We start from the raw sequence: 26,669 nt of genomic DNA, 5'->3' as shown, positions 1-26,669 counted from the left end.
TTATGAATCACTAGATCTGCTTCCAGGACCTGTTGTAACATTGTGGCGCTGTCTGTGTAATAAATAAAATAAATAAATCCGTTTGTAAACAAGACCTCTGAACTCATGACGTCATCTCTGTGCGCGCATCGCAGACACAGCTCCGTGTACAGCCGTGTACGCTACTGTTAGTTTACTGATAATTATTTGAAACATGTCTGAATATTTGTCAAATTCTGAGGTTGTGGACGACGACTTTGAATATGATGGACGTCCTTACTGTTTTGAGCTGGAGTATACGGCTGAAGAGCTCACTGAACGGAGGACAGAGTGCGCGCCTGCAGAAGATCTGATGTTACATAACTGCTCCGTGTTGACTCTGCTCTTGTTTGTCCTCCAGATGAGCCGGGGAAGGGAGCCAGCAAGCAGATCCTGCAGGGTGAGGATACACCACACACACCCCCCTCCCTCCATCAGCTACAGATCTCTGATCTGCTTCACCTGGGGCGGCTGCTGTTCTGGCTCCACAACCTCACGCAAGCTTTTACTGGCATTAGTTGTAATGTTGAGGATCACATGGGATTACGGAGCCGGTAACCTCCGGCTGCACGAGAGAATCATGACGTTCACAAGCATCATGGCAGCAGTCGGACGTAGTTTCTCGCATTCCAAGATTTAACTTGAGCATTTTTTATCGATGTGGGCTTAAATGTTAACTCTTCATCAAGCGAGATCCGGGATATTTAAGTTGTTCAGCCGACGTGAACAAACCGGTGTGGGACCAGAGATGGTTTTAAAACCCGGTGTTGAAGGTGTTGAAGGTGGCGGAGCTGCGGCCGGTTCGTCTCCAGCCGGCGGGCCGAGCTTCATCCGGTCCAGATGTTTTAATTTCCTGAGGGACTACTGATCCTCGGAGGACCAGAACCAGAACCGGAGCTGCAGACGGAGTCGGGTCAAACTTCTGAGTGGTTTCTGCTCCGGGAGTGTGTTTATGGAGCCACCAGAGGGCGCTGACGCTCCGCTCTGCTGCTCCGCTCCACCCACGAGGAGCTGCTGATTTCAGTCTCTCGCTCGTTTTCCAGCTGGTTTCCTCCAGTTGGTTTTTAAATCTAAACGTTTCCAACAAGTTCACGATGATGTCAGCTCTAGAGAAGACTCTGGACCGTCTGGACTAGTGTTGTTTCTGTCAGCCTGTTTCAACTTTAGTTTCAGTCTAGTGGGTCAAGCTATCATTTTAGTTTTTATTAGTTTTAGTCACGTTCATTCTCCTTTCAGTCGACTAAAAGTCTGAGCATTTTAGTCTTATTTTAGTCAGAATTGTCCATTTTAGTTTAGTTTTAGTCAAAGATTGTATTTAGCCAAACCCATTTTACAATTCAAACAAGGTTATCTTATTATTATATTATTGTTACCTTATAGACTCAAGAATACATTCATTCCAGATACAGAAGACTCTAATTTGAGTTTACAACAGATTTATTTTTCCGCTTTTCTCCCCGTCTTTCTCTTTTTTGACGACACATTGGGTTTTCTTTTCCACGTCTATGTAGGAAAGTGGATCCAAAGCTCTAAAGACTAAACTGGTTTAAAGACTAAACCAGAGGAAACTACTGAAAACATGGACATTAAGGATCTTTGTTAGAACATTTCGTCTCGTTTTGGTCAACGAAAATAAAGACACATTTTAGCGGAGTTTTTATTTTGTAATCTACATTTTAGTCTGGTTTTTATTCCTCTACGATATTGCATTATATATTTAATTATCGTTATCGTCACATGACCAGCATTTTTGTTGCGTCTCGTCTCGGTTTCCTCAGGTGATAAAGGTTCTTTGATGATATTTAGTCATAATTTTCGTTGACAAAAGCAGCTTTAGTGTGGACCAAGTTTAACTCCCAGAATGCCTCCTGTCATACGTGCACATTGGACTTTACAGTAATTCTTACCTTTTTAAACTGCCGGTTCACCAGAACCAGAACTAGGGTCGTCCCCCCAGAGGTTTATGACTTAAGGGAGTGTTTGAAGGCCGAGAAAGAGATGGAGAGCAGTTTTCTCATTTTTAAACAGTTTATGATTTCTTCTTCTCCTCCTTTATTCTCGTGTTTGTTGCCCTGCTGCAGCTACTAACACTTAAACGTGTGTGTGTTTTCCAGGAGTCCTCCTGCACATCATCGCAGACACGCTGGGCAGCATCGGCGTGATCATCTCCGCCCTGCTGATGCAGCAGTACGGCCTGATGATCGCTGACCCCATCTGCTCCATGCTGATCGCCCTGCTCATCGGAGTCAGGTGACCTCGCCGTCCTCGCCGGCTGCTGATGTGGCGTTGTGTTGTGGCGGCCCCCGCCCTGCTGACTGACAGCTGGAACTACAGCCTTCAGACGAGTGGGCGGGGCCTCGGGGCCACACTGTGGCGAGCAGCAACCACATGTGCAGATGGGTGTGAGGCGTGGCCGGGGGGGCGAGGCGGGCTGGCTCTCTGTTGTGGCCGTCCGACACCTCAGCATGACCCACCGCCACCGTGTGTGTGTGTGTGTGTGCACGTTCTGCAGGTCACTTCCTGTTCTGAGTTCTTACAGAAAACGTAAACTGCAGCTTGAGTTTGGACTCTTTAAATCTCAGCTGAGGACCTTCATGGACCAGAGAACCACTTTTACCCCTTTATCACCAAACCGGTTCCAGTTCTGGTTCTGGTTCACAACTTGGTTGCTAAGGGGAGCCATGTCATTACAGGACTGTCTCAGAAAATTAGAATATTGTGATAAAGTTCTATATTTTCTGTAATGCAATTTAAAAAAACAAAAAAGTCATACATTCTGGATTCATTACAAATCAACTGAAATATTGCAAGCCTTTTATTATTTTAATATTGCTGGTCATGGCTGTAAGCCATAATCAGCAAAATTTGGAGAAAAAAGTCAAAATGTGGAGAAAAAAGTCGAAATGTGGAGAAAAAAGTAGAAATGTGGAGGAAAAAAGTCGAAATGTGGAGGAAAAAAGTCGAAATGTGGAGAGAAAAAAGTCAAAATGTGGAGAAAAAAGTCAATATGTGGAGAAAAAAGTCAAAATTTCGTTTAAAAAAAGTTGAAATGTGGAGAAATTGCATTACAGAAAATCACAATAAAAAAGTCATACATTCTGGATTCATTACAAATCAACTGAAATATTGCAAGCCTTTTATTATTTTAATATTGATGATTATGGCTTACAGTTTAAGATTAAGATTCCCAGAATATTCAAATTTTTTGAGATAGGATATTTGAGTTTTCTTAAGCTGTAAGCCATGATCAGCAATATTAAAATAATAAAAGGCTTGCAATATTTCAGTTGATTTGTAATGAATCCAGAATGTATGACTTTTTTTTTTTTGTAATTGCATTACAGAAAATCACAATATTCTAATTTTCTGAGACAGTCCTGTATGTTGCTGTAAACATCAGTTACGTTGCTGTGTTTGCGTGAAAGTTGAAGCAACAACCAGGTATTTGCTCTAATAGGACTTGGTCCACGTAGCTCCTCCGTGGACACATCTCTTTAGGATGCTTCCAGACCTGTGGCCCATTTGTTTTGTTTTCCAATTCAGCGGCTAAATCGATAGTTGTTTCGTTTTTCGTTTGTGGCGTTTGTGTTCACAAGGCAACTGTCTGTAGCGGTTCAAAGCTGATAACAAATGCCATGAACCAACTGTTCCCTCATTGGTCAGAAATGAACGCGGAAGGAGTTTCCTCTTCCGTACCGCGGGAAAAACAAGTTGAACCACAGTTATGAGTGAGTTGTGTCGGTTGCTGTGTGGATTCTGTTCTCACTGCAAACGAACCGCTCCAGCTCTGGAATGGAAGCGAGCCGAGACCACAACCCCTAGGATCTCGGCTCGCTTGTTTTGTCCCGCATCCGAGCGCGATTGCTGTGTTCACATGTACCAAACGAACCGATCTTTAGGGGGAAACGCTCCCTGCTTCAGACCAACTGCTCCAAACGGGACAGTAGGGATGGGCGGTATGGACTAAAAAATGTATCACGATAATTTCTGGCATTTATCCCGATAACGATAAAAATGACGATAAAAAAAATACCAATTCAACTCCATCTTTGTAACTATCTCACTCTCAGATCCACCATGTTTGTTACACAAAAACCTCATCAACGGGAATTTATCTATCTATCTATCTATCTTTCTTTCTTTCTTTCTTTCTTTCTTTCTTTCTTTCTTTCTTTCTTTCTTTCTTTCTTTCTTTCTTTCTTTCTTTCTTTCTTTCTTCCTTCTCCCCTTTCCTTCCTTCTTTTTTCCCTTCTTCCCTTCCTCCTGCTCTTTCCTTCCTTCCTTCCGACCTTCCTTCCTCCCTCCCTCCCTCCCTTCTCCCCTTTCCTTCCTTCCTTCCTTCCTTTCTCCCTTCCTTCCTTCTTTTTTTCCCTTCCTTCTCCCCTTTCCTTCCTTCTTTTTTCCTTTCCCTCCTTCCTTCTTTTTTCCCTTCCTTCCTTCCTTCCTTCTTTTTTCCCTTCTTTCTCCCCTTTCCTTCCTTCCTTCCTTCTTTTTTCTCTTTCTCCCTTCCTCCTGCTCTCTCCTTCCTTCCTTCCTTCCTTCCTTCCTTCCTTCCTTCCTTCCTTCCTTCCTTCCTTCCTTCCTTCCTTCCTTCCTTCACGTACGTTGTGCATGGATTTAACTCAGAACCATAAATCAGTTTCACACAAAAACGTCATCAACGGGAATTTATCATTTTTACCGCGAGATACAAATTCTTACCGTGGGGAATTTTTTTGACGGTAAATCGTGAACGGTAAAATATCACCCATTCCTACGGGACAGGTGTGAAAGCTCCCTAACAGACAGGTGGTCTCCTCCTCGATAACCCCGTCATCGATGATCCTCGTGACCCCTGACCTTTTATGAAAACCCCCAAAGAGCTCAAATCTGCATCATCACGAGCCACTGATGTAGACTTGAAGTGAAACTTCTCCTTATTGACCGTTAGAACCTCTCAGAACCAGTTCAAAGGCCCGTAAGAGACCCTGATCTGCAGTCAGACACTACGAGGACCCTGAGGAGACACCAGGACCCGTTTAATGATCCAAAGAACCTCTTGGAGGAACTCCAGCAGCTCCTAACGCACCTCAGAAACACAGGGTTCATACGTTTTGAAAAAACCTGTGAAAGTCATGGAATTTGAAAATGTCATTTTCAAGGCCTGGAAAAGTTTTGGAAAAATAAGTTCACCCCAAAAGTTTTGGAAAAGTCATGGAATTTATTTTTCTCACTTGATAACATTTAGTAATAACAGCCTATAAGGTAGATTTAAAATGGATCAATGAATATTTCGTATCGAACAGTCTCACGCGTGACGTGTCTAGCATCATGCAGATCAGATCGAGTGACCACATTCTCCAACAGTTATTACAGTTATATTAGATTACTATAAAACATATACTACATATACTACAACATATTGCTGGTATATCAGTGTTAGTTTAAACAAATGTTTATTTTGTATAAAACCCTAATTGTCATTAGATCTCCACTGTAGTGACTTTTTACATAGTTTTATTCCTATATTTCATTCATACATTGATGTTTTAAGCCTGAGTTATGGTTCTGCGTCAAAACGACCCCGTGCACACGCCGTCGCCGTGACGCCGTGACGCCGTCGCCGTGACGCCGTCGCCGTGACGCCGTCGCCGTGACGCCGTCGCCGTGACGCCGTCGCCGTGACGCCGTCGCCGTGACGCCGTCGCCGTGACGCCGTCGCCGTGACGGCGTCGCCGTGACGCCGTCGTGAACCCTTCGGACTTCTCCGTCACTCCGGGGTGCAGTACCCCCCGTGACCGCTAGTTAGCGATCTTTTCCTGAATGGTTTATCCGACTTTTTCCGGTCACAGTGAATCAAAGAGATAAGGACAACTACAGGACTGTCTCAGAAAATTTGAATATTGTGATTTTCTGTAATGCAATTTCAACTTTTTTTAAACGAAATTTTGACTTTTTTCTCCACATTTCAACTTTTTTCTCTCCACATTTCGACTTTTTTTCTCCACATTTTGACTTTTTTCTCCACATTTTGACTTTTTTCTCCACATTTCGACTTTTTTCTCCACATTTCGACTTTTTTCTCTCCACATTTCGACTTTTTTCTCCACATTTTGACTTTTTTTAAACGAAATTTTGACTTTTTTCTCCACATATTGACTTTTTTCTCCACATATTGACTTTTTTCTCCACATTTCGACTTTTTTCTCTCCACATTTCGACTTTTTTCTCTCCACATTTCGACTTTTTTCTCCACATTTCAACTTTTTTCTCTCCACATTTCAACTTTTTCTCCACATTTTGACTTTTTTCTCCACATTTCAACTTTTTTCTCTCCACATTTCGACTTTTTTCTCTCCACATTTCGACTTTTTTCTCTTCACATTTCAACTTTTTTCTCTCCACATTTTGACTTTTTTCTCTCCACATTTCGACTTTTTTCTCCACATTTCGACTTTTTCTCCACATTTCGACTTTTTTCTCCACATTTCGACTTTTTTCTCCACATTTTGACTTTTTTCTCCACATATTGACTTTTTTCTTCACATTTCAACTTTTTTCTCTCCACATTGACTTTTTTCTCTCCACATTTTGACTTTTTTCTCTCCACATTTCAACTTTTTTCTCCACATTTCGACTTTTTCTCCACATTTCGACTTTTTTCTCCACATTTCGACTTTTTTCTCCACATTTCGACTTTTTTCTCCACATTTTGACTTTTTTCTCTCCACATTTCAACTTTTTTCTCTCCACATTTCAACTTTTTTCTCTCCACATTTCGACTTTTTTCTCTCCACATTTCGACTTTTTTCTCCACATTTCGACTTTTTTCTCTCCACATTTTGACTTTTTTCTCCACATTTCGACTTTTTTCTCCACATTTCGACTTTTTTCTCTCCACATTTCGACTATTTTTCTCCACATATTGACTTATTTCTCCACATTTCGACTTTTTTCTCTCCACATTTCGACTATTTTTCTCTCCACATTTTGACTTTTTTCTCCACATTTTGACTCTTTTCTCCAAATTTTGCTGATTATGGCTTACAGCCATGACCAGCAATATTAAAATAATAAAAGACTTGCAATATTTCAGTTGATTTGTAATGAATCCAGAATGTATAACATTTTTGTTTTTTTTAAATTGCATTACAGAAAATAAAGAACTTTATCACAATATTATAATTTTCTGAGACAGTCCTGTATTGTGCAAAAAAAAAAAAAAAAAAAATCACACATACACGAAGAAAAGAGCGCTGAAAGTTCACTACTGCTTCAAACCGGAAACCGTAAATGCGTTGGTACCAAGCGAACCAATCACAGCCCTCTCGGTCTGTGTTGGGTCTGCGTCGCCTCGACGCGTAGTTACAATTTTCGGGAGGTGCAGGTCAGTGACGGCGTGTGGTCTGCGTTGATGCGTACCCTACACCGTAGGCACGCCGTCGTTTTGACGCAGAACCATAACTCAGCCTTTAGAGGTCATAGTATGGTCATGGAACTTGCTGCCAAGTCATGGAAAAGTAATGGAAATGTGTTGGTTAAATGTGTATGAACCCGGCTCTGAGGTCGTCGTGCAGAACCAGTGATGTCTTAAAGGGTCGATCGGACCTCTGCCTGAGGCTCGGGAACTCTGGAAAGTTCTGATCGCTCCCTGAAAACCCTTCCAGAGAAAAATATCTCATCGATCACGACAGACGTGAAGCTGCAGGACGTTGGAGCGCCCGGGCCGGCCTCCAGCGCGCGCTGGCACGGCGCTGGTTCCTCCCAGAGATGAGTTAATGCGGGCCGTGACAGACGGGCCTTCAGGTTTCCGCTCTGCGGTCTGAAGAAGAACGAGCCGCGACCGGCATCTGCCTGGAAACCGACCCAGAACCTGGAAAATGGTTTTCCACTAATGCAAAGAATGTGCAATTAGCCGTTAATGGGCTCCGACGGGCCAGACCACAAGTATGGAGCTGGAGCCGGGCCCGGAGTCTGGTCTGCGCTGGCCGGGCCTCGGCACGAGAAGGGCTCTCCGGAGCCGCAGATAAACGGCGCTGACGTGCGCCGACCCGGCCCGATAGGCTGCAGAGAGCTGCATATTTGGGGACTCAGCAGAGCTGTGGTCAGAACCACCGCACGGGTCGGGTTTCTGCTCATGGAAAGTCCGGGTCAGCGCCGAGCGCGGCTCCGGTTAGATTCCTCGGGGATCGGATCATGGATCCGGGGCTTCGGAGGGGAACCGAGACCCGGCTGGAGATTCCTCTCCGCTGGTTTCAGCACCGGCTTCTGTCTGACCCTGAAACGGTAGCTCGGTTCTGCAGGACTGGGCCGTGTTCTGACCCGTGTTCTGACTAGGCCTGTGTTGAAAAAATCGATTCTCCGATTTTAAGTCGATTCTCATATTAATTCCTAAAAATCGATTCATAAAGATCGAATTTAACAAAAAAAAAAAAAATCAACATTACGTATTTACGTATTTTTTTGTTTATGCCCAAAAAAGGAATATTTTGTTGGACACGAGAATAACTGGTGCCATGTTTTTGCCTTTAAATATGTTTAAAGGTATGAAAACATTAAAGTGTTCAGTTATAATTGCATAAATTGTCTATTTCTTTGCTTTATATACCGTCTTGGGGTTACATTTGCATAAATGTTAAAAACCAAATTCTCATAAATGGGGAAAAAATAAAAGCGATTTCTTTCGTCCTCTGTTTCCTCCCTGGATCTGTTTGGTAATTCTGCCCCACATGATGTTTCTGAAAGCAGTTCTATCAGCATTCTGGAAGTTGATTGGTCCTTACAGCATCATTAGCTGCAATACTTGCTGTTTAATCTCAATATAATACTAGTATTAATATGTTGCATAACTACAGTCAAATAATTCATGCAACAACTGAAAAAACAGTTTTATTAACAGTAACCCAAATCAATATCGGATCGGATCGGATCGTGATAATCGATTCTGAATCTTAAGAATTGGAATCGAATCGATTCTTGATATTTGAATCGATCCCCAGCCCTAGTTCTGACCCGTGTCCTCCCTCCTCAGCGTGGTGCCGCTCCTGAAGGAATCCATCGGGATCCTGATGCAGAGGACGCCCCCGTCCCTGGACCAGGCCCTGCCCGAGTGCTACCAGAGGGTGAGTACCGGCCCGGTCTGAATAAAGACCAAAATTATGACCAAATATAGTCGTCAACGAACCTTTATCACCTGAGGAAAACGAGACGAGACGAAAATGCTGGTCATGTGATGATAACGATAATTAAATATACAATGCAATATCGTAGACGAATAAAAACCAGACTAAAATGTAGATTACAAAATAAAAACTTATTCACTTCATTTTCGTTGACCAAAATGAGACGAAATGTTCTAACAAAGATCCTTAATGTCCATGTTTTAAGTAGTTTCCTCTCGTTTAGTCTTTAAACCAGTTTAGTCTTTAGATCTTTGGATACACTTTCTTCATGGACATGGAAAAGAAAACCGAATGTGTCGTCAGGAGAAATGCAGAAAAATAAATACGTTGTAAACTCGAATGAATGTATTCTTGAGTCTATAAGGTAACAATAATATGATAATAAGATAACCTTGTTTGAATTGTAAAATGGGTTTGGCTGAATACAATCTTTGACTAAAATGGTCCTGGACAATTCTGACTAAAATAAGACTAAAATGCTCAGGCTTTTATGGCACTTTTCCACTAGCACCTACTTGGCTCTACTCATCTCGGGTCGACTTGGCCTGGTTTCTTTTTCATAACAATTCAGCACCTGGAGCAGAAGTAGGAGGTTGGAGAGAAGCTGCTGTGTCGTATTTGATTGTGTGATCTAAATGAAGAAGACAAAGATGTAGAACCTGGAGGAGATGATAGATGTGCTGCTGGGTCTGTGGCTTGTGTTCGATATCAAGTTAAAAAATGAGAGTGAGAGAAGCTCAACGGCAACGCTTTAGAGTTTGTCTCTGCGCTGCTAAAAGGTCCGTTGGAGCCGTGAGCAGCTATGAAGAGACAGAGCTCCTGGTAGATCTGGTCGTTCCTTATCTCCGTCTAGATCCCTTTTTAATTCTCTCCTCAGCACCAGGTTTATGAACATCTGCACCTCAGAGTTGGATCACCAAACAGACTTCTGCTGCCGTTGCTGATGGAATAAAATGAACCAGAAACCACCAGTCACTTTTTCTCAGATTTCCTCCTCCTGACTCAGACGTCTGACTCCAACCCCCCCGACCAATCGGTGGTCTGTAGTGTGATGACATCACAGCCGACTCAGCCACTTAGAACCTCAGCAGAATAGATACAGAAAAAGTATCTACTCGGCACGTTAGACCCCTAGTGGGAAAGAACCAAACCAAGTGGAGAGCCGAGCTGAGTAGGTACTAGTGGAAAAGGTCCATTAGTCGACTGAAACTTGACACGACTAAAAGGAGAACGAACGTGACTAAAACTAATAAAAACTAAAATGATAGCTTGATCAAAGACTAGACTAAACTAAACAGCCTCACCGTTGTGTGCTGCGTTCAGGTGCAGCAGCTGCAGGGCGTCTACAACCTGCAGGAGCCTCACTTCTGGACGCTGTGCACCGACGTTTACATCGGGACGCTGAAGCTGCTGGTCGCCCCCGACGCCGACGCCCGCTGGATCCTCAGCCAGACGCACAACATCTTCACACAGGTAGGCGCGTGTGTGCGTGTGTGTATGTGTGTGTGTGCTAGGGGTGTAACACTACATAATCTCACGATACGGTACGATACACGATATTGAGGTCACGATTACGATATTATAGCAATATTTTTTTAACAACCTTGAACGAGGAACATATGACTGGAAAAAGTGGTCTTTTATTTGAAAGACAAAATACAAAACAATGCTGTGCGTTTGCCCTATTGTTACAGTTTGTAATGCTTTATAACTGTTTAAGTTTTAAAGAGAAAGCCAGGCCAACCATTTTCCACAAACTGAACTAAAAGTAAATGTCAGGTTTGCATTATGCATCTTCAGTTTCATACAAGTACAAATATTTTGCCACAAACTGAATAGTTTCTCTCATGTATGACTTGACTTTTTTCTTTTCCAGAAATGTAACAACTAAAATTAAATAAACAAACTATGAAAAGTCCCAAACTCAGAATGCACCATGACTGTTATTTATCTTCTGCCAGAGCTCAGAGCTTCACATGCTCCAGCCTGAGGCCGTAAGGTGAACCCCGGTATCGTTTCATCCCGCTCCCACCTATGGGGACGACACAATGATAAAAAAAGATTGATTCATGCTCACCTCATGAGTCAAAGTTCGGAGCTCAAAACCCCTCAAGAGTCCCGTGATCGGGACCGCAAAACGGTACTAGTTTCTTCTGAGCGTAGTCAGATTTTGGTCCGCTGGTCCAGGTGTGGTCGTCACGTGATCCCGCTGCTCCAATAGGATGTTACGAGTAAACACAATATATTCATATTAATAACCCAATATTGCGCTTCTAGGCCTGTGTTGAAAAAATAAATTTCCCAATTCTATATCGATTCTCATATTAATTCCTAAAAATCGATTCCTATGTCTAAAGATTTTTCGATTTTTTTTTCTTTTATTTCTTTTTTTTTTTCATTACAACTTTTGTTTGTTTTTTTCTTTATCCCCCAAAAAGGAATGTTTTGTTGGACACGAGAATAACTGGTGCCATGTTTTTGCCTTTAAATATGTTTAAAGGTATGAAAACATTAAAGTGTTAGGTTATAATTGCATAAATTGTCTATATTTCATTACTTTATATACTGTCTTGGGGTTACATTTGCAAAAAATGCTAAAAACCAAATGCTCAAAAATTTAAAACTTACAGCATCAGTAGCTGCAATACTTGCTGTTTAATCTCAATATAATACTAGTAGTAATATTTTGCAGAACTACAGTCATATCATTCATGCAACAGCTGAAAAAACAGTTTTAATAACACTAACCCAAATCAATATCGGAATCAGACGAACCGAATCAAATCCTGATAATCGATTCTGAATTTTAAGAATCGGAATCGAATCGATTCTTGACATTTGAATCGATCCCTAGCCCTACACGCTACAGTTTGTCACCTCCACGACACGTATCGTGACATTTTTGTATCGCAAAATTTCGTGGCAGATAAATTGTTCCACCCCTAGCGTGTGCGTATGTATGTGTGTGTGCAGGTGTGTTGGTGTGTATGTATATGTGTGTATATGTGTGCGCGTCTCTGAGCTGTCGTCTCTCCGCAGGCCGGAGTCCGGCAGCTCTACATCCAGATCGAAACCGCCGCCATGTAGAGGCTCCGCCTCCAACCCTGGGACCAATCACATCGTCTGCTGCTGCCGGTGACCTCTGACCCCCAAACCCCCGCCCCGCGGCCGCAGCAGCACAGACTATGAAGGAGGGGGGGCACACAAGAACTGATGAACTCACACAGCCCCCCCACCCCCAACTATGACAGGTGTTTTTTTACCTGTCGGGGTTGCTGGGTAACCTCCCTCCCCCTCGTTGACTGGAGCAAAGCATTCTGGGTAAGTGCCTTCACCGTGAATCAGAGACAATCTGAGCCCCCCCCTCCGCCGCCGGGACCAGCTGATTGGTCCTCGGCCGGCGTGATGTCACTTTTATACTGTGCCAAACCGTTTCCTTTTTCTGAAGCTGTAATAAATAATTCTGATGAGACGAGATCAGCTTCTTTATTGATGACGTCACAGGACTCTGGCCGTCCTCAGAATTTTAAACATGAAACCAAATGACATTAAAAGTTAATTTATCTTGGATCAAACTAACGTTTCTCTGCTGATTTAAAGTCTCTGGTTGAGTGTTTGTGTTTTGTGTGTGTGTGACTCTGCTGCCTCCGTGAGGACCTGAATGTTCAAACTGCCCCGTTAGCACCCGTTAGCACTCGTTAGCGTGTCAGGAGGTGAAGGTGGAGCTGTCGATCTCGTGCAGGTTCTCCAGGGCGTCCGGCTCGGCGTTGAGCCGCAGCAGCTCCACCTCCAGCGGGTGGAGTCGGCCGGTCACCACCAGCGAATGGAGCGGCCCCCCGAGGTCACATGACGCCAGCTGCCGTAGCGTTCCCGCCCGGATCAGCTGGTCGTCCGAGCCGAGCCGGGCCACGCCCACGCAGACCGTGTCCTCCGTCACACCTGGAACAGGAACATCTGGATTTAAAACCTGGAACAACCGACTCCTCCCACTTAACCAAATTACCCACAGTGGCCACGGTTACGTGATGATTTTTAATTCTAGGCCTGTGTTGAAAAAAACGATTTTCCGATTCTAAATCAATTCTGATGGATTCTGATGGTGTGTGGTGACAGAATAAATTAGATAAGCTAAAATGATTTGTTTACTGCATAAACTGTTGCAATTTCTTTCTTTTTTGCACTTTAAATGGATATTGAAAGGCCTGTTTGAGTTATTTATTTCACAATAATTATTGTGAAATTATTATTTCACTAGTTATTTTACAGTCATATAATTCAGACAACAGCTCAAAAAACATTTTAAATAAAACTCAGCCAAATCAATATCGAATCATGATAATCGATTCTGAATATTAAGAATTGGAATCGAATCTATTCTTGACATTTGAATCGATACCCAGCCCTATTTAATTCGGAATGAATTATTCCAAATTAAACTATTTTCTTTCGAGTTTACATGGAAATAGTAATTCCAAATTAAGGTTTACATGGAAAACACGTTTGATCAGCTTTCTCCAATTCCTCTCCAGGTCTGGGGGTTGGGAAGGTTCTGATTGGATAGGGGGGGGACCGGAAGTTAAACTACCGGAAGAAAAACAAACTTACAACTACAACTTTGAAAAGCTCACAATTTTTATGTTTCCCGTTTCCATCTGTTCTTTTAATTATTTCCAGGTCCTCCAAGCTATTTATTAAATAAATGGTCTATAAGCGTCATGGAGACAGACGGACGAGAGAACGAACAGAAAGAAAGACCAGAATAAATTTAAAGCAGAATGAGTGTAAACATGGATTTAAAATCGGAATAAACCAACCACTTACTTCGGAATTAAGTTTAATTCGGAATGGCCATTTTCATTCAGAATTAGGTGTTCACATGGTCATTTTTACTAATTTTAAAAATCGGATTTAATTTTAATTCTGAATTAAAGAGGAATTAACTTCCCATGTAAACACACTCAATGCTTTCTTCACGTTTACGTAGCGGTTTAAAAGGTGTCAGTTTTCAGGCGTCAAGCTTTTAAAGAGCAGAACTGATGAAGAGGAGGGTCGTCATCCCAGGAGACTGACCAGGTCAGTAAAGAATCGAGCTGATTCGAGCTCAGGTCTGTTAGTGGTTCCGGTGGATGACCCGGTTTATTTTAGCTGATGATGATCAAAGATTAAATTAAAGAGTAAAAACTGGTAAAACTAATGTTTTATTGTAACCAGACTAGCAGTTCCTGTGTCTGATTTGACTTAATTCACTTAACTGTTTTTTTGTAAATTTCCTTAAATTACAATGTTTTTTTTTTTTTTAAACTTCCCAAAACCTCAAAAAACATTTAAATATTTAATCTTTTCCTTACTAAAGTAACATTTTGTAAATTTTACCAAACTACCCTCCTTTGGACTTTTTCCATGAGTTTTGGCCCCTTTTCTGTGGAAAACGCCGCCCACTTTTCTAAGTCGCCGGTTTTAAAAGCTCCAGGAATAAAACCCGACCAGGTGAATTCTGGGTAATTAGATGATGGAACCGATCAGGTGTGACTCACCTAGCTCCGCCCCCTCCTCCTCCTCCTCCTCGTCCCGCCTCCTCTGGATGATCTGGACCAGCTGATCTGCAGCCTGGCTGACGGTCATGAAGCGCGGCGGCTCGTAGATCTTCTTCCCTCTGAAATCAATACGTCAGAGTGGGAAAATAACTCCTGATCAATAAGACTTAGTTAATGAATTTAAAACATTTACGAGTGGTGTTATTTTAAACGACCAGGTTCAGACAGTTCCTCCACCTATCAATACTATTGATCAATATGAATACAAGCGTGTGATGTCAGAGCTGAACTGTGAGATCACTGCTGATATCAGGGTTCCTGCACATTTTTCAAGGTCAAATTCAAGCACTTTCAAGGGTAATTTTCAAAATCTTCAAGCACCTTATCGCTGGGGTAAAATATCTACAGGAATATATACACTCATAATTTTTTCCCGCTTTTTATCACAATTATGTACATTGTATCGTGCTGTAAACATCTAGTTATGTTTCATCTTACTGATTTTATTATTATTCTTGAAATAACTAAACCAGGGGTCGGCAACCCAAAATGTTGAAAGAGCCATATTGGACCAAAAACACAAAAAACAAATATGTCTGGAGCCGCAAAAAATTAAAAGTCTTGTATAAACCTTAGAATGAAGGAAACACATGCTGCATGTTTCTATATTAGCTATAACTGGGGGAAGATTTTTTTTTTTTCATCATGCACTTCGAGAAAAAAGTCGAAATTTCGAGGAAAAAGTCGAAATGTTGAGAAAAAATCTAAAGTTTGAGAAAAAAGTTGAAATGTATAGATTAATGTTGAAGTATAATCTCGAGAAAAGTCAAAATTTTGAGAAAAAAGTTGAAATGTTGAGATTAAAAAGGAAAAAGGAAGAAAAAGAGAGAAAAATGAAAAAATTTTGAAAAAAGGAAAAGAAGAAAAAAAAGAAAAAAAGGAAAAGAGAAAAAAGGGAAAAAAGAAGAAAAAAAAAAGAAAGAAAAAAAAAAAAAGGTCAAACATTTTTGAAAAAGCTCCAGGAGCCACCAGGGCGGCGCTAAAGAGCCGCATGCGGCTCTAGAGCCGCGGGTTGCCGACCCCTGAACTAAACTATACAGTCTGATCCCAATTTTGTGAAAGACACAAGAGTTATAATTTCAAGCACTTAAAATAAAATTCAAGCACTTTTCAGGCCTTGAAAACACAACATTGAAATTCAAGCACCCATAGGAACCCTGTGATATCTTTCCTTCTTGGCATTGTGTTAATGAGCAAACTGACACAACATGGGCTCGTCTGGAGGCGATCATGTGACCCGGTCCAGCCCCCCAGACCCGGGTCACACGGCCGACCACGGGCCCGGCAGCTCCGTGTGGACGTGGTCTGGTTCTGATCTGCTGAGGTTCAACCTCAGAGAGAAACACAGGAGACGTCGCCATGACGACGTCAGACAGGAACCACAGAAACCGCCGTGGAGCAGCTGGACACGTGGGCCTGCCAGGAGGAGGTTCTGGTTCTTACCTCATCATGTTCTCCACGCTCTGCTCCTTCACTTTAATGTCTGGCAGGAAACAGAAGCAGGAAGAAAAGTGAATAAAACCACCAGAGTTCAGAGCTGAAACGACTGATAACCGATCGGTGATTAATGATTAAACAGAACTGATTCAAACACACAACAGCTGAACCCACTAAGCTGTGATTCCACCTCTGACCACACGAGGAGGTAAAGATGTTAGTGAGGGAGGTGTCATACCGCTTCACCCCACTAGAGGCGCTGCTGTTCTACACCAGAGACCAACATGTGGATTAATTATGTCTGTCCATCCATCATCCATCATTCATCCATCCGTCATTTCATCATCATCCTTCCAATCATCCATCATCCACCATCCATCCATCCATCTAGGGCTGGGTGATATGGACCAAAAGTCATATCTCGATATTTTCTAGCTGAATGGCGATACTCGATATATATCAATATTTTTTTCTGTGCCATAATTGGGGTTTCCCCCAAAGCATTACAGCATAGCATCTCTGTTAGCATCTCTGTTAGCATTTCTGTTAGCATCTCTGTTAGCTTCATTTTTTTCTGAGGCAAACCCTTAAAAAAACAGTCAGTTTTAATACAAAGCCTCGTGCCAAATGTCACACAGGTTCCTTTATTAACAGAGGTCTGCACAATATCAAAATGTATAAAACAAATGAAATAAAAATAAACTGCCTGCATATATAGAATAAAAATGCTTCTTGAATAAAATTAAACAAATATCCCTTTCCTGCATAACAATTAAATTAAAATACACTGTGCAATTATTACAATGTAGACAGTAACAGGCAGACTTTTCCACTGAGGTTGACAGTTGTGCAAATAACAAAACATTTGTGCAAATCTCAAATAAAACATTCAAGTCAATTTGTCACAAAATAAGCTACCGGTATATCAAAATCATAAAAAAAAAGTTAAATCGATATAAACGATATTGTCTCGTACCATATCGCGTTTGAAAATATCTCGATATATCGCCCAGCCCTACATCCATCATCCATCCATCCATCCATCCATAAAATAGTCAAAAATGTTCAAAAGCGGTTTAATGCCGCCTCAACTCATCTGGCCCACAAGAACATCCCAGAATAATTACGTACTTTACAATTACAACCCTTTTATACCTTTACATACTTTAGAAATGCGGACCAGAACTACATCTCCCACAATTCCTCTTGATCTGCCTGCATCTCAAATTAAACTATTTAATACTTCAGTATGAAGTCAGGGATTTAAAGGGGACCTATTATGAAAAACACGTTTTTTTCTTGCTTTTCTACGCGTCATCCAGGCAGCCAATCAGCACAGAGCCTCATTATCATAGCCCCGCCCACTCAGAATCCTGCATAGATAATGAGGTTAGAGAATGGGAAGATAAAGACATGGCTCAGAGGTACGGTAATTTATTTAGCAAAAACAATCAAAAGCTTGTTTTTAAGTGATTCAAGGCCTGTTTTAAAATAGGTATTAGACGCCATAATACAGTGATTCTTAACCATAGGGCCGCGGCCCACACTTGGGCCGCGAGCGCCATCTAGTGGGCCGCCAAAAAAAATTCAGTTTTGTACGTGTGGGCCGCGAGGGCCGCGGGACTGCATAGCAACTCCCAACCAAATGAGGAGAAGAAGACACTCAGCTAGCTGTACGTGTAATAGTAAGAGAAATGGTGTGTCTTTACAGAGAAAATCCTTCATTTTGCACAGAGTAGGTTTAGATCCGCCAGGATTAGGGATCGATTAATTGGGTCTGCGCCCAGAGCGAGCGAGCGCGGCGTGCTCATTTATCCCGGCGCGTCCCCGCGGCCGGGGAGGTCGGCTGAGGCTGCCGCTCGGGCGGTGGGCTCCGTCATTACTGCTGAAGGATGGTAGATGTAGATGCGTGGGCTGTCGTGTCTGCTGGACTGGACTGTTCGGGCTTTCGAAAAAGCATCAGAAAGTAACTGCTGCAGCGCGACCAGAGAGCTGCGGTGCGGGCTGTGCCCGTCGCAGCTGATCAGGCTCGGATGAACCCGACACACTGAGTCCTGACAACTTATTAATGTAAATAACTTAAAGTAAAATCAAACTAAGTTTTGTCCTCGCTGTATTTTTAAATATGCAACCCGGAATGGACAAATTCATCCTGTTCAGTCTTCCCACTGGCACAAAACCAGTGTCTCATACGTTCAGAGACCGTGGCGTTCAAAGTGCGAAAGTGAAACGCCACTGAAACAAAACACAAAGTTTTTCATCAAACATATCCACTCAAGTCTGAACTGAAGTCACAGAAAATAAGCTGAGCATCTTAAAACACCCATGTTTGGGTCCAGATACAGCTGTGAAGCAGCTTTCTCCACAGTGAACATAATTAAAACTAAATATCGTTTCAGGCTCATCAATGAGCACCTCCACATGCATATGAGAACCTGAACCGTAAATGTGTTTATATTAATTTAGTATAAAAATGTGTTGAGACAATTAACAAAGAAAAGGGGAAATTCAAACTGCTGGTAGAGAAATAAAATAAGATAGCATTTGAAAAATAAAATAAAATCTACTTTATTTTTAAGAGAAAAAAATATGTTTAATTCAAGTTAAACATGTTAATTGGCAAATATGTACTTTTTTTAATATAACAGTCAGATGCAGATGTTGATACAACTATGAGGCTACTTGAATATATATACACACACACACACACACACACACACACACACACACATATATATATATATATATATATATATATATATATATATTATGATGTTCTGGACCTTCGCTTGAGTAAATTTTCTCTAAATGGACCTCTTAAAGTTGAATACCCCTGCTATACAGTGTTTATATTTAATGGGCCCCGGGCCACTCTGTACTGAAAAAATTGGGCCCCAAGGTCAGAAAGGTTAAGAACCCCTGCCATAATAGGTCCCCTTTAAATCAGAAACCAACCCGTGTTGGGAGATTTAAAGATGGAGAAATAAAAATAACAGGAGGAACGTTTGACAGCGATGATGGATGAGCGGCTTGTTCTTTTATTTCCTCTAATGAATATTAACAACACACACCAGCAGGTCCCCCCCCCACTGGTCTGATGGTTTAGGGGGGGGTTGTGGGGGCCCCAGGGGCCCCGAGGGCCCAGGGTGGAGACACACCTGCTGTGTGTGTGTGTGTGTGTGTGTGTGTGTGTGTGTGTGTGTGTGTGTGTGTGTGTGTGTGTGTGTGTGTGTGTGTGTGTGTGTGTGTGTGTGTGTGTGTGTGTGTGTGTGTGTGTGTGTGTGTGTGTGTGTCTCACCCAGCAGACACAGCGTGTGCAGTCCAGCTGCTCTGTTTTTGCAGATCTTGTCGTAGAAACTCTCCGGTTTCCACGTTTCTGTCCAGAACACGACCGACACCGTCTCCCCGTAGTTGTACAGCTGAGACACACACACACACACACACGCACACGTTACCACACGCCCCACATGTGTCCTCAGAGAGGAACCAGGACGTGTGTTTCCTGTTGCGCCAGCGGCCGCTCGTGTTCTGGTGACGTCCCGGTTCAGCCCGGACCGCGTTTGTTTACGTCTTCAGGACCTCTGGTTTAACCGGAGTCATGAGCTCCAACTCCTTCACGAGTTCATCTCAGCAACGAGCTTCATGAGGAGAAATCTGGTTCTGAATCATCGGTTCAGGCATCAATCAATCGATCGGATCAACAACCGAACCGTCACTAAAGTTGCTTTCGTCAACGAAAATTATGGTGATATTTGAGTTTTCTTAAACTGTAAGCCATAATCAGCAATATTAAAATAATAAAAGGCTTATAATATTTCAGTTGATTTGTAATGAATCCAGAATGTATGACATTTTTGTTTTTGTAATTGCATTAAAGAAAATCACAATATTCAAATTTTCTGAGACAGTGCTGTATAATGCAATATCGTAGAGGAATAAAAACGGGACTAAAATGTAGATTACAAAATAAAAACTCTGCTAAAATGTGTCTTCATTTTCGTTGACCAAAACGAGACGAAATGTTCTAACAAAGATACTTAATCTCCATTTTTTCAGTAGTTTCCGCTGGTTTAGTCTTTAGATCCACTTTCCTACATAGACGTGGAAAAGAAAACCCAATGTGTCGTCGAAAAAGAAAAAGATTGGGAGAAATGCAGGAAAATAAATATGTTGATAAGATAAGATAAGATTATCTTTTATTTCTCCCTCAATGGGAAAATTCACCTTCATCCTTAATCTCCATGTTTTAAGTAGTTTCCTCTCATTTAGTCTTTAAACCAGTTTAGTCTTTAGAGCTTTGGATACACTTTCCTACATAGATGTGGAAAAGAAAACCCAATGTGTCGTCAAAAAAGAAAAAGACGAGGAGAAATGTGGAAAAATAAATATGTTGTAAACTCAAATTAGAGTCTTCTGTATCTGGAATGAATGTATTCTTGAGTCTATAAGGTAACAATAATATAATAATAATAATATAACCTTGTTTGAATTGTAAAATAGGTTAGGCTAAATACAATCTTTGACTAAAATAAGACTAAAATGCTCAGACTTTTAGTGGACTGAAACTTGACACGACTAAAAGGAGAATGAACGTGACTAAAACTAATAAAAACTAAAATGATAGTTTGACCCAAAGACTAGATTAAAACTGAAACAGAAACAACACTAGCACACACTTTCAGAACCAGACTCCTCCCATGTTTTCTATTTTCTCTATTAAATCCAGGTGAAGGACCCGGGCCCTGCTGAGGTTTTAAATCACAGACACAAAGACGGTCCGATCGGGCCGGCGCCGCTCCGGCAGCAGCTGACGGGCCGGTCCCGGTGGAGGAGGAACCGGCTCATTAGCATCCCCCGCCCCTAGTTAGCATATTAACAACCTCCCAGTGGGAGAGAGGGAGTGTGTGTGTGTGTGTGTTTTGTGAGAGTGAGTGACAGCTGGGCCCGGCTCAGGCCCCTCCCCTCCCCCGACAGCTCTGTTATTGATGAGTCTCATTAATTTGATCGTCCCGCCGTTACAGCAGTCACATGGTTTAATGAGCGTCTCTGATGCCGCGGCAGCTGGACCCGCGGGGCAGCTGGAGAGCCCGGTCCCACCAGAACCAGAACCACAATTTCGAAGTGAGGCCGGTGCGGGAGTAAGAAGACCTGCAGGTCCTGATCCAGGTCCTGATCGTTTCCTTTTATCTATACAGGACTGTCTCAGAAAATTTGAATATTGTGATAAAGTCCTTTATTTTCTGTAATGCAAAAAGTCATACATTCTGGATTCATTACAAATCAACTGAAATATTACAAGCCTTTTATTATTTTAATATTGCTGATCATGGTTTACAGTTTAAGAAAACTCAAACATCCTATCTCAAAAAATTAGAATGTTCTGGGAATCTTAATCTTAAACTGTAAACCATAATCAGCAATATTAAAATAATAAAAGGCTTGCAATATTTCAGTTGATTTGTAATGAATCCAGAATGTATGACATTTTTGTTTTTTTAATTGCATTACAGAAAATAAAGAACTTTATCACAATATTCTAACTTTCTGAGACAGTCCTGTATATAAATGATTTTTACTGTCTGCATTATTTTTATACTTTTAAATGTTTTTATATGATAATTTTTAACTTGTACTCCTATTTGTTGATATTTTTATCTTTTTAATTTTCAATTGCCTACGACTTAGTGCAGTATTTTTACCTTTTTATATTCAACATTGCTTTTATCCTCTTTTAGACCCCGTCCACACGTAGCCGGGTATTTTTTTTATAAACGGATGGGCGAATATTTCCCCCATCCGTTTATAAAAAAATTTGCATCCACATTACATCGTTTTAAAAAAAAACCCTTCCACACGTAACCGAAGATCTGCGTTTTCGACCACATTCATAAGCATTTCAAACCTGTAGATTATCTGCGGCTCCCGAGGAAGCTGCACCTCTGCGGCTCTGCGGCTTCCGCGGCTCCGCGGCTCCGCTTCCCCGGCAGGCGCGTCTCCTTCTCCCGCCACGGAGCTGCCGCGTTATCGACGCAGCCCTACGCCGTAGGCTCTGTGTCGGTGTAACGCAGTAAGCGGTGGTCAAGACCAGAGACCATTTATTTAATAGCTTGGAGAACAGATGCTGGATCATCTGTAGTTCTGTAGTAAACAAAAGTCGCACGTCAGAGCAGATTTGTTGTTGTTTTGGAGCATAATGTGACGTTCGAAAACGCAAAACTCCGGTTGTCTCTGTTTACACGCATCTACATAAACGGAGTTTTCAAAAATCTTCACTTTGCCTTCGTTTATTTGCGTTTTCATGTGGATGACAGGTCAAAACGTAGGAAAATATCTCCGGTTTAGCAGATATCCGCAGATATCCAGCTACGTGTGGACGGGGTCTTAGTAGTTGTTCTGTGGAGGAATTTGGAACTGAATTTTGTCAGGGTTATGTTTTATATCACTGCACTTAAATAGTTGTGTTTTTTGTTTTATTTGCTGTTGTTTGTTTCTCTATTTGTCATTGTTCTTGACATGTTTGTACTGTTACTGTGAAGCACTTTGAGCTGCGATTTTCGTATGAAAGGTGCTATAGAAATAAAGTTTATTATTATTATTAATCCAGGTCCTGCAGGTCCTGATCCAGGTCCCGCATCAGGACCTGGAGGTCCTGATCCAGATTCAGGTGTTCCTACCCCCGTGCTGGTCTCAGTCTGGACGTTTCCCCCCCCCCCCGACACAACAGAAGAAGACGGACCAACAGAAGAAGAGACCGACCTGCAGGCCGCAGCAGCCGACGGCGTTCATGATGGAAGCGTTGTGGATGACCTGGTACGGTATCCCAGCATGCACTGCTCTGAGGACCAGGTCGCTGTGGGTGGTGGCGCTGCGGGAGAGAAGACGACGCTGTCAGTGCAGAAGGTTGGATGGAGGGGGATCTGCCCCCCCCGCCCCCCCAGGGGCTGATGGGAAAAACTAAACTGATTTTGTGAAATGTTCAAACTATAAACCTGCCTAAACCTCCAGCTGCGGGTTCGGAGCCGGGTCGTCCACGGACCCTGAACTCACCACGAGTCCAAACACCAGACGACGTTTTACTTTGTTCATGAATCAAGGCAGCAGCTCCGTTCATGTAAACCCTGAAACCACCGCCGTTTGAGTCCGACCCACCGGGCCGCCCTGTCATTAGTGCCGGGGATTCTGGGAGAAACAGCAGCCGGGGATTCTGGGAGAAACAGCAGCCGGGGCCGACTCTGGGGTCGGCCGGGACTAAGCTGACGTCTGACACCCCGGATCTCTGGTCCCGGGACACCCGAACGGGTCGCCCACCACTAGGGATGGGCGGTATGGACTAAAAAAATGTATCACGATAATTTCTGGCATTTATTCCGATAACGATAAAAATGACGATAAAAAAAAATACCAATTCAACTCCACCTTTGTAACTATAAATCAAGAACTATAAATCACCACATTCAGTCTTTGGAGCCAAAACACTGCTCTAAAAGAATACTAAATGCTACTAAACTACACCAATTAAATTGAATTAATAAAAACCAATTCAATTAGTTCACCTGTACTGCAAAACTGGAATTACTCAAATGAAACAAGTTTTAAATGTAAGAACAGATTCAACATTTATTCAAACTGTATGGCTTAAACAGTGGGATAACAGTGCAAACAACAAAAGTACCATCGTCGTTCAAGTTTTCTTAGCTTATAAAATCACAAAGTAGAAAAAATACAACCTGATAAACAAAGAATTGGGACAAATAAATAAAAGTTCGCTGAAAATAAAACCCTATCAGTGATGACCTTTTCTAATATAAATAAAATGTGCAAATTAACCTGTGGTTGGAACATGCCACAAATTAGATACTATTGTAATTTTTTTTTGTAATAGTCAAACGTTATATCAAAATGTAAAGCATTTCCTTCTGTTTTTGCAGACTCTGCATATAATAGATGATGTTTGCTCCTCGTCACTCTTTATAAATCCAAACCAGTTCCCGATAACGGAGCTGGAGCCTCGTTTAACAACGAGCTCCTCGCTCTCAGATCCGCCTTCCGCCATGTTTGTTACACAAAAACGTCATCAACGGGAATTTATCCTTTTTACCGCGAGATGACAAATTCTTACCGTGGGGAATTTCTTTGACGGTTTATCGTGAACGGTAAAATATCACCCATTCCTACCCCCCACCAGGACTCACCCGAACGGGTCGCCCACCACCAGGAAGGCCACGTCGTCCACATCAGCTCCCTTCAGGATCTCGTCGGCTCCCTGCTCCACCAGATCCCGGTCCGCCAGGATCAGCTCCTTCCCGTAGAACTCCTCCTGAGGATGAAAGGACCTTTAGATCCGTTAAAGTTCCCGACTCGTCGACCCGGAGTCCTATTCAGGACCTGAGTATTGATCATTAGATCACACTTTAAAAGGAGACCTATTATGGCATCTAATACCTATTTTAAACAGGCCTTGAATGTCTTAAAAACAAGCTTTTGATTGTTTTTGCTAAATAAATTAGAAATTCAGCCTCTGAGCCATGTCTTTATCTTCCCATTCTCTAACCTCATTATCTATGCAGGATTCTGAGTGGGCGGGGCTATGATAATGAGGCTCTGTGCTGATTGGCTGCCTGAATGACGCGATACACCGCTACAAAAAAATGGCGGAAGCTCCGGCCGGCGGAGTTAGTTGTGTGCGTGGTTTCACGCATCGGAGGCCAACCGATGTAAATTGCATTTTGGTTACGTAACGACGGGAGCAGAATCTTATTGGCTCGTAGATCCACATCACACTGGACGGCTCATCCGGGCGGCTGTACAGACACTGCAGAATTTGGTTGCTTTCCTCCTTGTCTGAGTTGGCAGGCTGAGGGGAGACCACTTTATACATGTTAAAGCAAGAGAAAACCTGGTTTTCAGAATAGGTCCCCTTTAAGAGCATCTACAACCAGCATCTAGGGACCAGTCTTACAAAAATGATGTCCAGGTCCAGATGTCAGTTCTGGACTCGTGTTCGATGCCCTGCTACGGAACCAAACTGGGAGCTTCTTATGGTCCCTCAGTCTTCACATTACAGTAACATACCGTAAACACGTGATCATGTTTACATGCCAGAAAACATCTGACCCAACAGAATCTGATCCACGTCTCAGCATTTCTGGTTTTACTGACGTTTTAGTTTTACCTTCTTCTCTTTAAAATGACATTTCTGGCGCACCTGTTCCTCTTAACCCTTCTATATGTAATTATCTTCAGGCCGTCTGGATTTATTTTGATTTTATGGCTGTAGAATTGTCAAATGTGCAAAGAATCCGTGCTCCTGCCCATTTTTTCCCCCAAGATAACTTCAACTTTCAATATCTGGCAGACATTCAATATTACTGTGTGTTCTGACTGTGTAATAACTGTTTAAGCTGGTTTGGATAAAGTGTCTGCTGAACAGAGGTGTCAAGTAACGAAGTACAAATTACCTTACTTAAGTAGAAATTTTGGTTATCTATACTTCACTGGAGTAATTATTTTTCAGACGACTTTTTACTTTTACTCCTTACATTTTCACGCAATTATCTGTACTTTTTACTCCTTACATTTTAAAAACAGCCTCGTTACTCTATTTCATTTCGGCCTTTAAACAAAAACTATCCAGTTAAATTGCTCCATCCGGATAGAGTGAATTTGGTTGTGGTTGTTTCAGATGTTCTTGTCCAGTTTTGTTCTTACATCCGTTCCCTCAGATTCCTGCAACTAAACTTGGATGTTCATTCCAATAAAGGTTAGGATAAATGATAACATGCCTTTGAAGTTTGACTTTTTGCACCATTACAATACTTATAGGCAACTAGTCATCATATCTCCTGCTCTCTGAAACACATGTTAATGCTCAATAGTACACATATATGGTTCTTTAATATATTTGCATTATACTAAGATGCATTAATTTTCAATGGCTTTTGTCCTTAATGGCTTTTTTCCTCCTTACATTACTTTTACTTTTATACTTTAAGTAGTTTTGAAACCAGTACTTTTATACTTTTACTTGAGTAAAAAACTTGAGTTGAGGAGTATTTTTAAACTCTAGTATCTATACTTCTACTTGAGTAATGAATGTGAATACTGAAGACACCTCTGCTGCTGAATACACAGTAATCACCGGTGGTACCGCTGGTTCTGGTACTGCTGGTACCAGTACTGGTACTGGTTCTGGTACCCCTGGTACTGGTGCTGGTGCCGGTACCGGTCCCGGGACTCACCAGCGCCTCCTTCCCCACCGTCAGCACCGACGTGTAGGCCTCCAGATACACCCGGCAGCAGCGCTGCACCGCCCGCAGACCCTTCACCGTGATGTCGGCGGCGTCCCCGAGCCCCAGCCCGACCAGGTACAACATCCCGCCCGAACCGTCCCGTCAAACCCAGAACTAGTCCAGCTTCTCTCACAGTCCGCTCATGCTCACGTGTGGACCTACAGCGCGGA

At 42.3% G+C, this 26,669-nt stretch overlaps 2 protein-coding genes across 3 annotated transcripts in view; one reads left to right on the top strand and one right to left on the bottom strand.

Moving 5' to 3' along the window:
* Window positions 1-12,754, top strand: part of slc30a7 (solute carrier family 30 member 7) — a 25,779-nt gene extending 13,025 nt beyond the window's left edge. For both annotated transcript variants that reach the window (XM_061738869.1, XM_061738868.1), the window contains exons 7-11: window positions 380-418; window positions 2,133-2,268; window positions 9,029-9,119; window positions 10,503-10,652; window positions 12,219-12,754. In XM_061738869.1, coding sequence (XP_061594853.1) covers window positions 380-418; window positions 2,133-2,268; window positions 9,029-9,119; window positions 10,503-10,652; window positions 12,219-12,266 — 464 coding nt within the window. In that variant the 3' untranslated portion in view covers window positions 12,267-12,754. The remainder of the gene's footprint in view (window positions 1-379; window positions 419-2,132; window positions 2,269-9,028; window positions 9,120-10,502; window positions 10,653-12,218) is intronic.
* On the bottom strand, window positions 12,527-26,669 carry dph5 (diphthamide biosynthesis 5). The gene is made up of 7 exons (XM_061738870.1): window positions 26,449-26,669; window positions 24,403-24,527; window positions 22,967-23,075; window positions 19,509-19,629; window positions 16,217-16,256; window positions 14,714-14,832; window positions 12,527-13,118 (listed from the first exon to the last, which is right to left on the bottom strand). Exons 1-7 carry the CDS (start codon window positions 26,581-26,583, stop codon window positions 12,886-12,888), a joined length of 882 nt encoding a protein of 293 aa, XP_061594854.1. The 5' UTR covers window positions 26,584-26,669; the 3' UTR covers window positions 12,527-12,885.

Source organism: Cololabis saira, chromosome 13 (assembly GCF_033807715.1).
Source record: "Cololabis saira isolate AMF1-May2022 chromosome 13, fColSai1.1, whole genome shotgun sequence".
In the NCBI taxonomy this organism is placed as follows: Eukaryota; Metazoa; Chordata; class Actinopteri; order Beloniformes; family Belonidae; genus Cololabis; species Cololabis saira.
Note: the sequence above shows the minus strand (reverse complement) of the source record. Positions and strands in the feature narration are given on the sequence as shown.

What these genes read in the sequence shown, in the direction of transcription:
- dph5 (XM_061738870.1), bottom strand. Translation starts at nt 26,583, where the DNA reads ATGTTGTACCTGGTCGGGCTGGGGCTCGGGGACGCCGCCGACATCACG. An exon ending in GTGGTGGGCGACCCGTTCGG is followed by an intron (nt 23,076 to 24,402) that starts GTGAGTCCTGGT and finishes TCTCTCCCGCAG; the next exon opens with CGCCACCACCCACAGCGACC. An exon ending in GGAGGAGGGGGCGGAGCTAG is followed by an intron (nt 13,119 to 14,713) that starts GTGAGTCACACC and finishes TTCCTGTTCCAG; the next exon opens with GTGTGACGGAGGACACGGTC.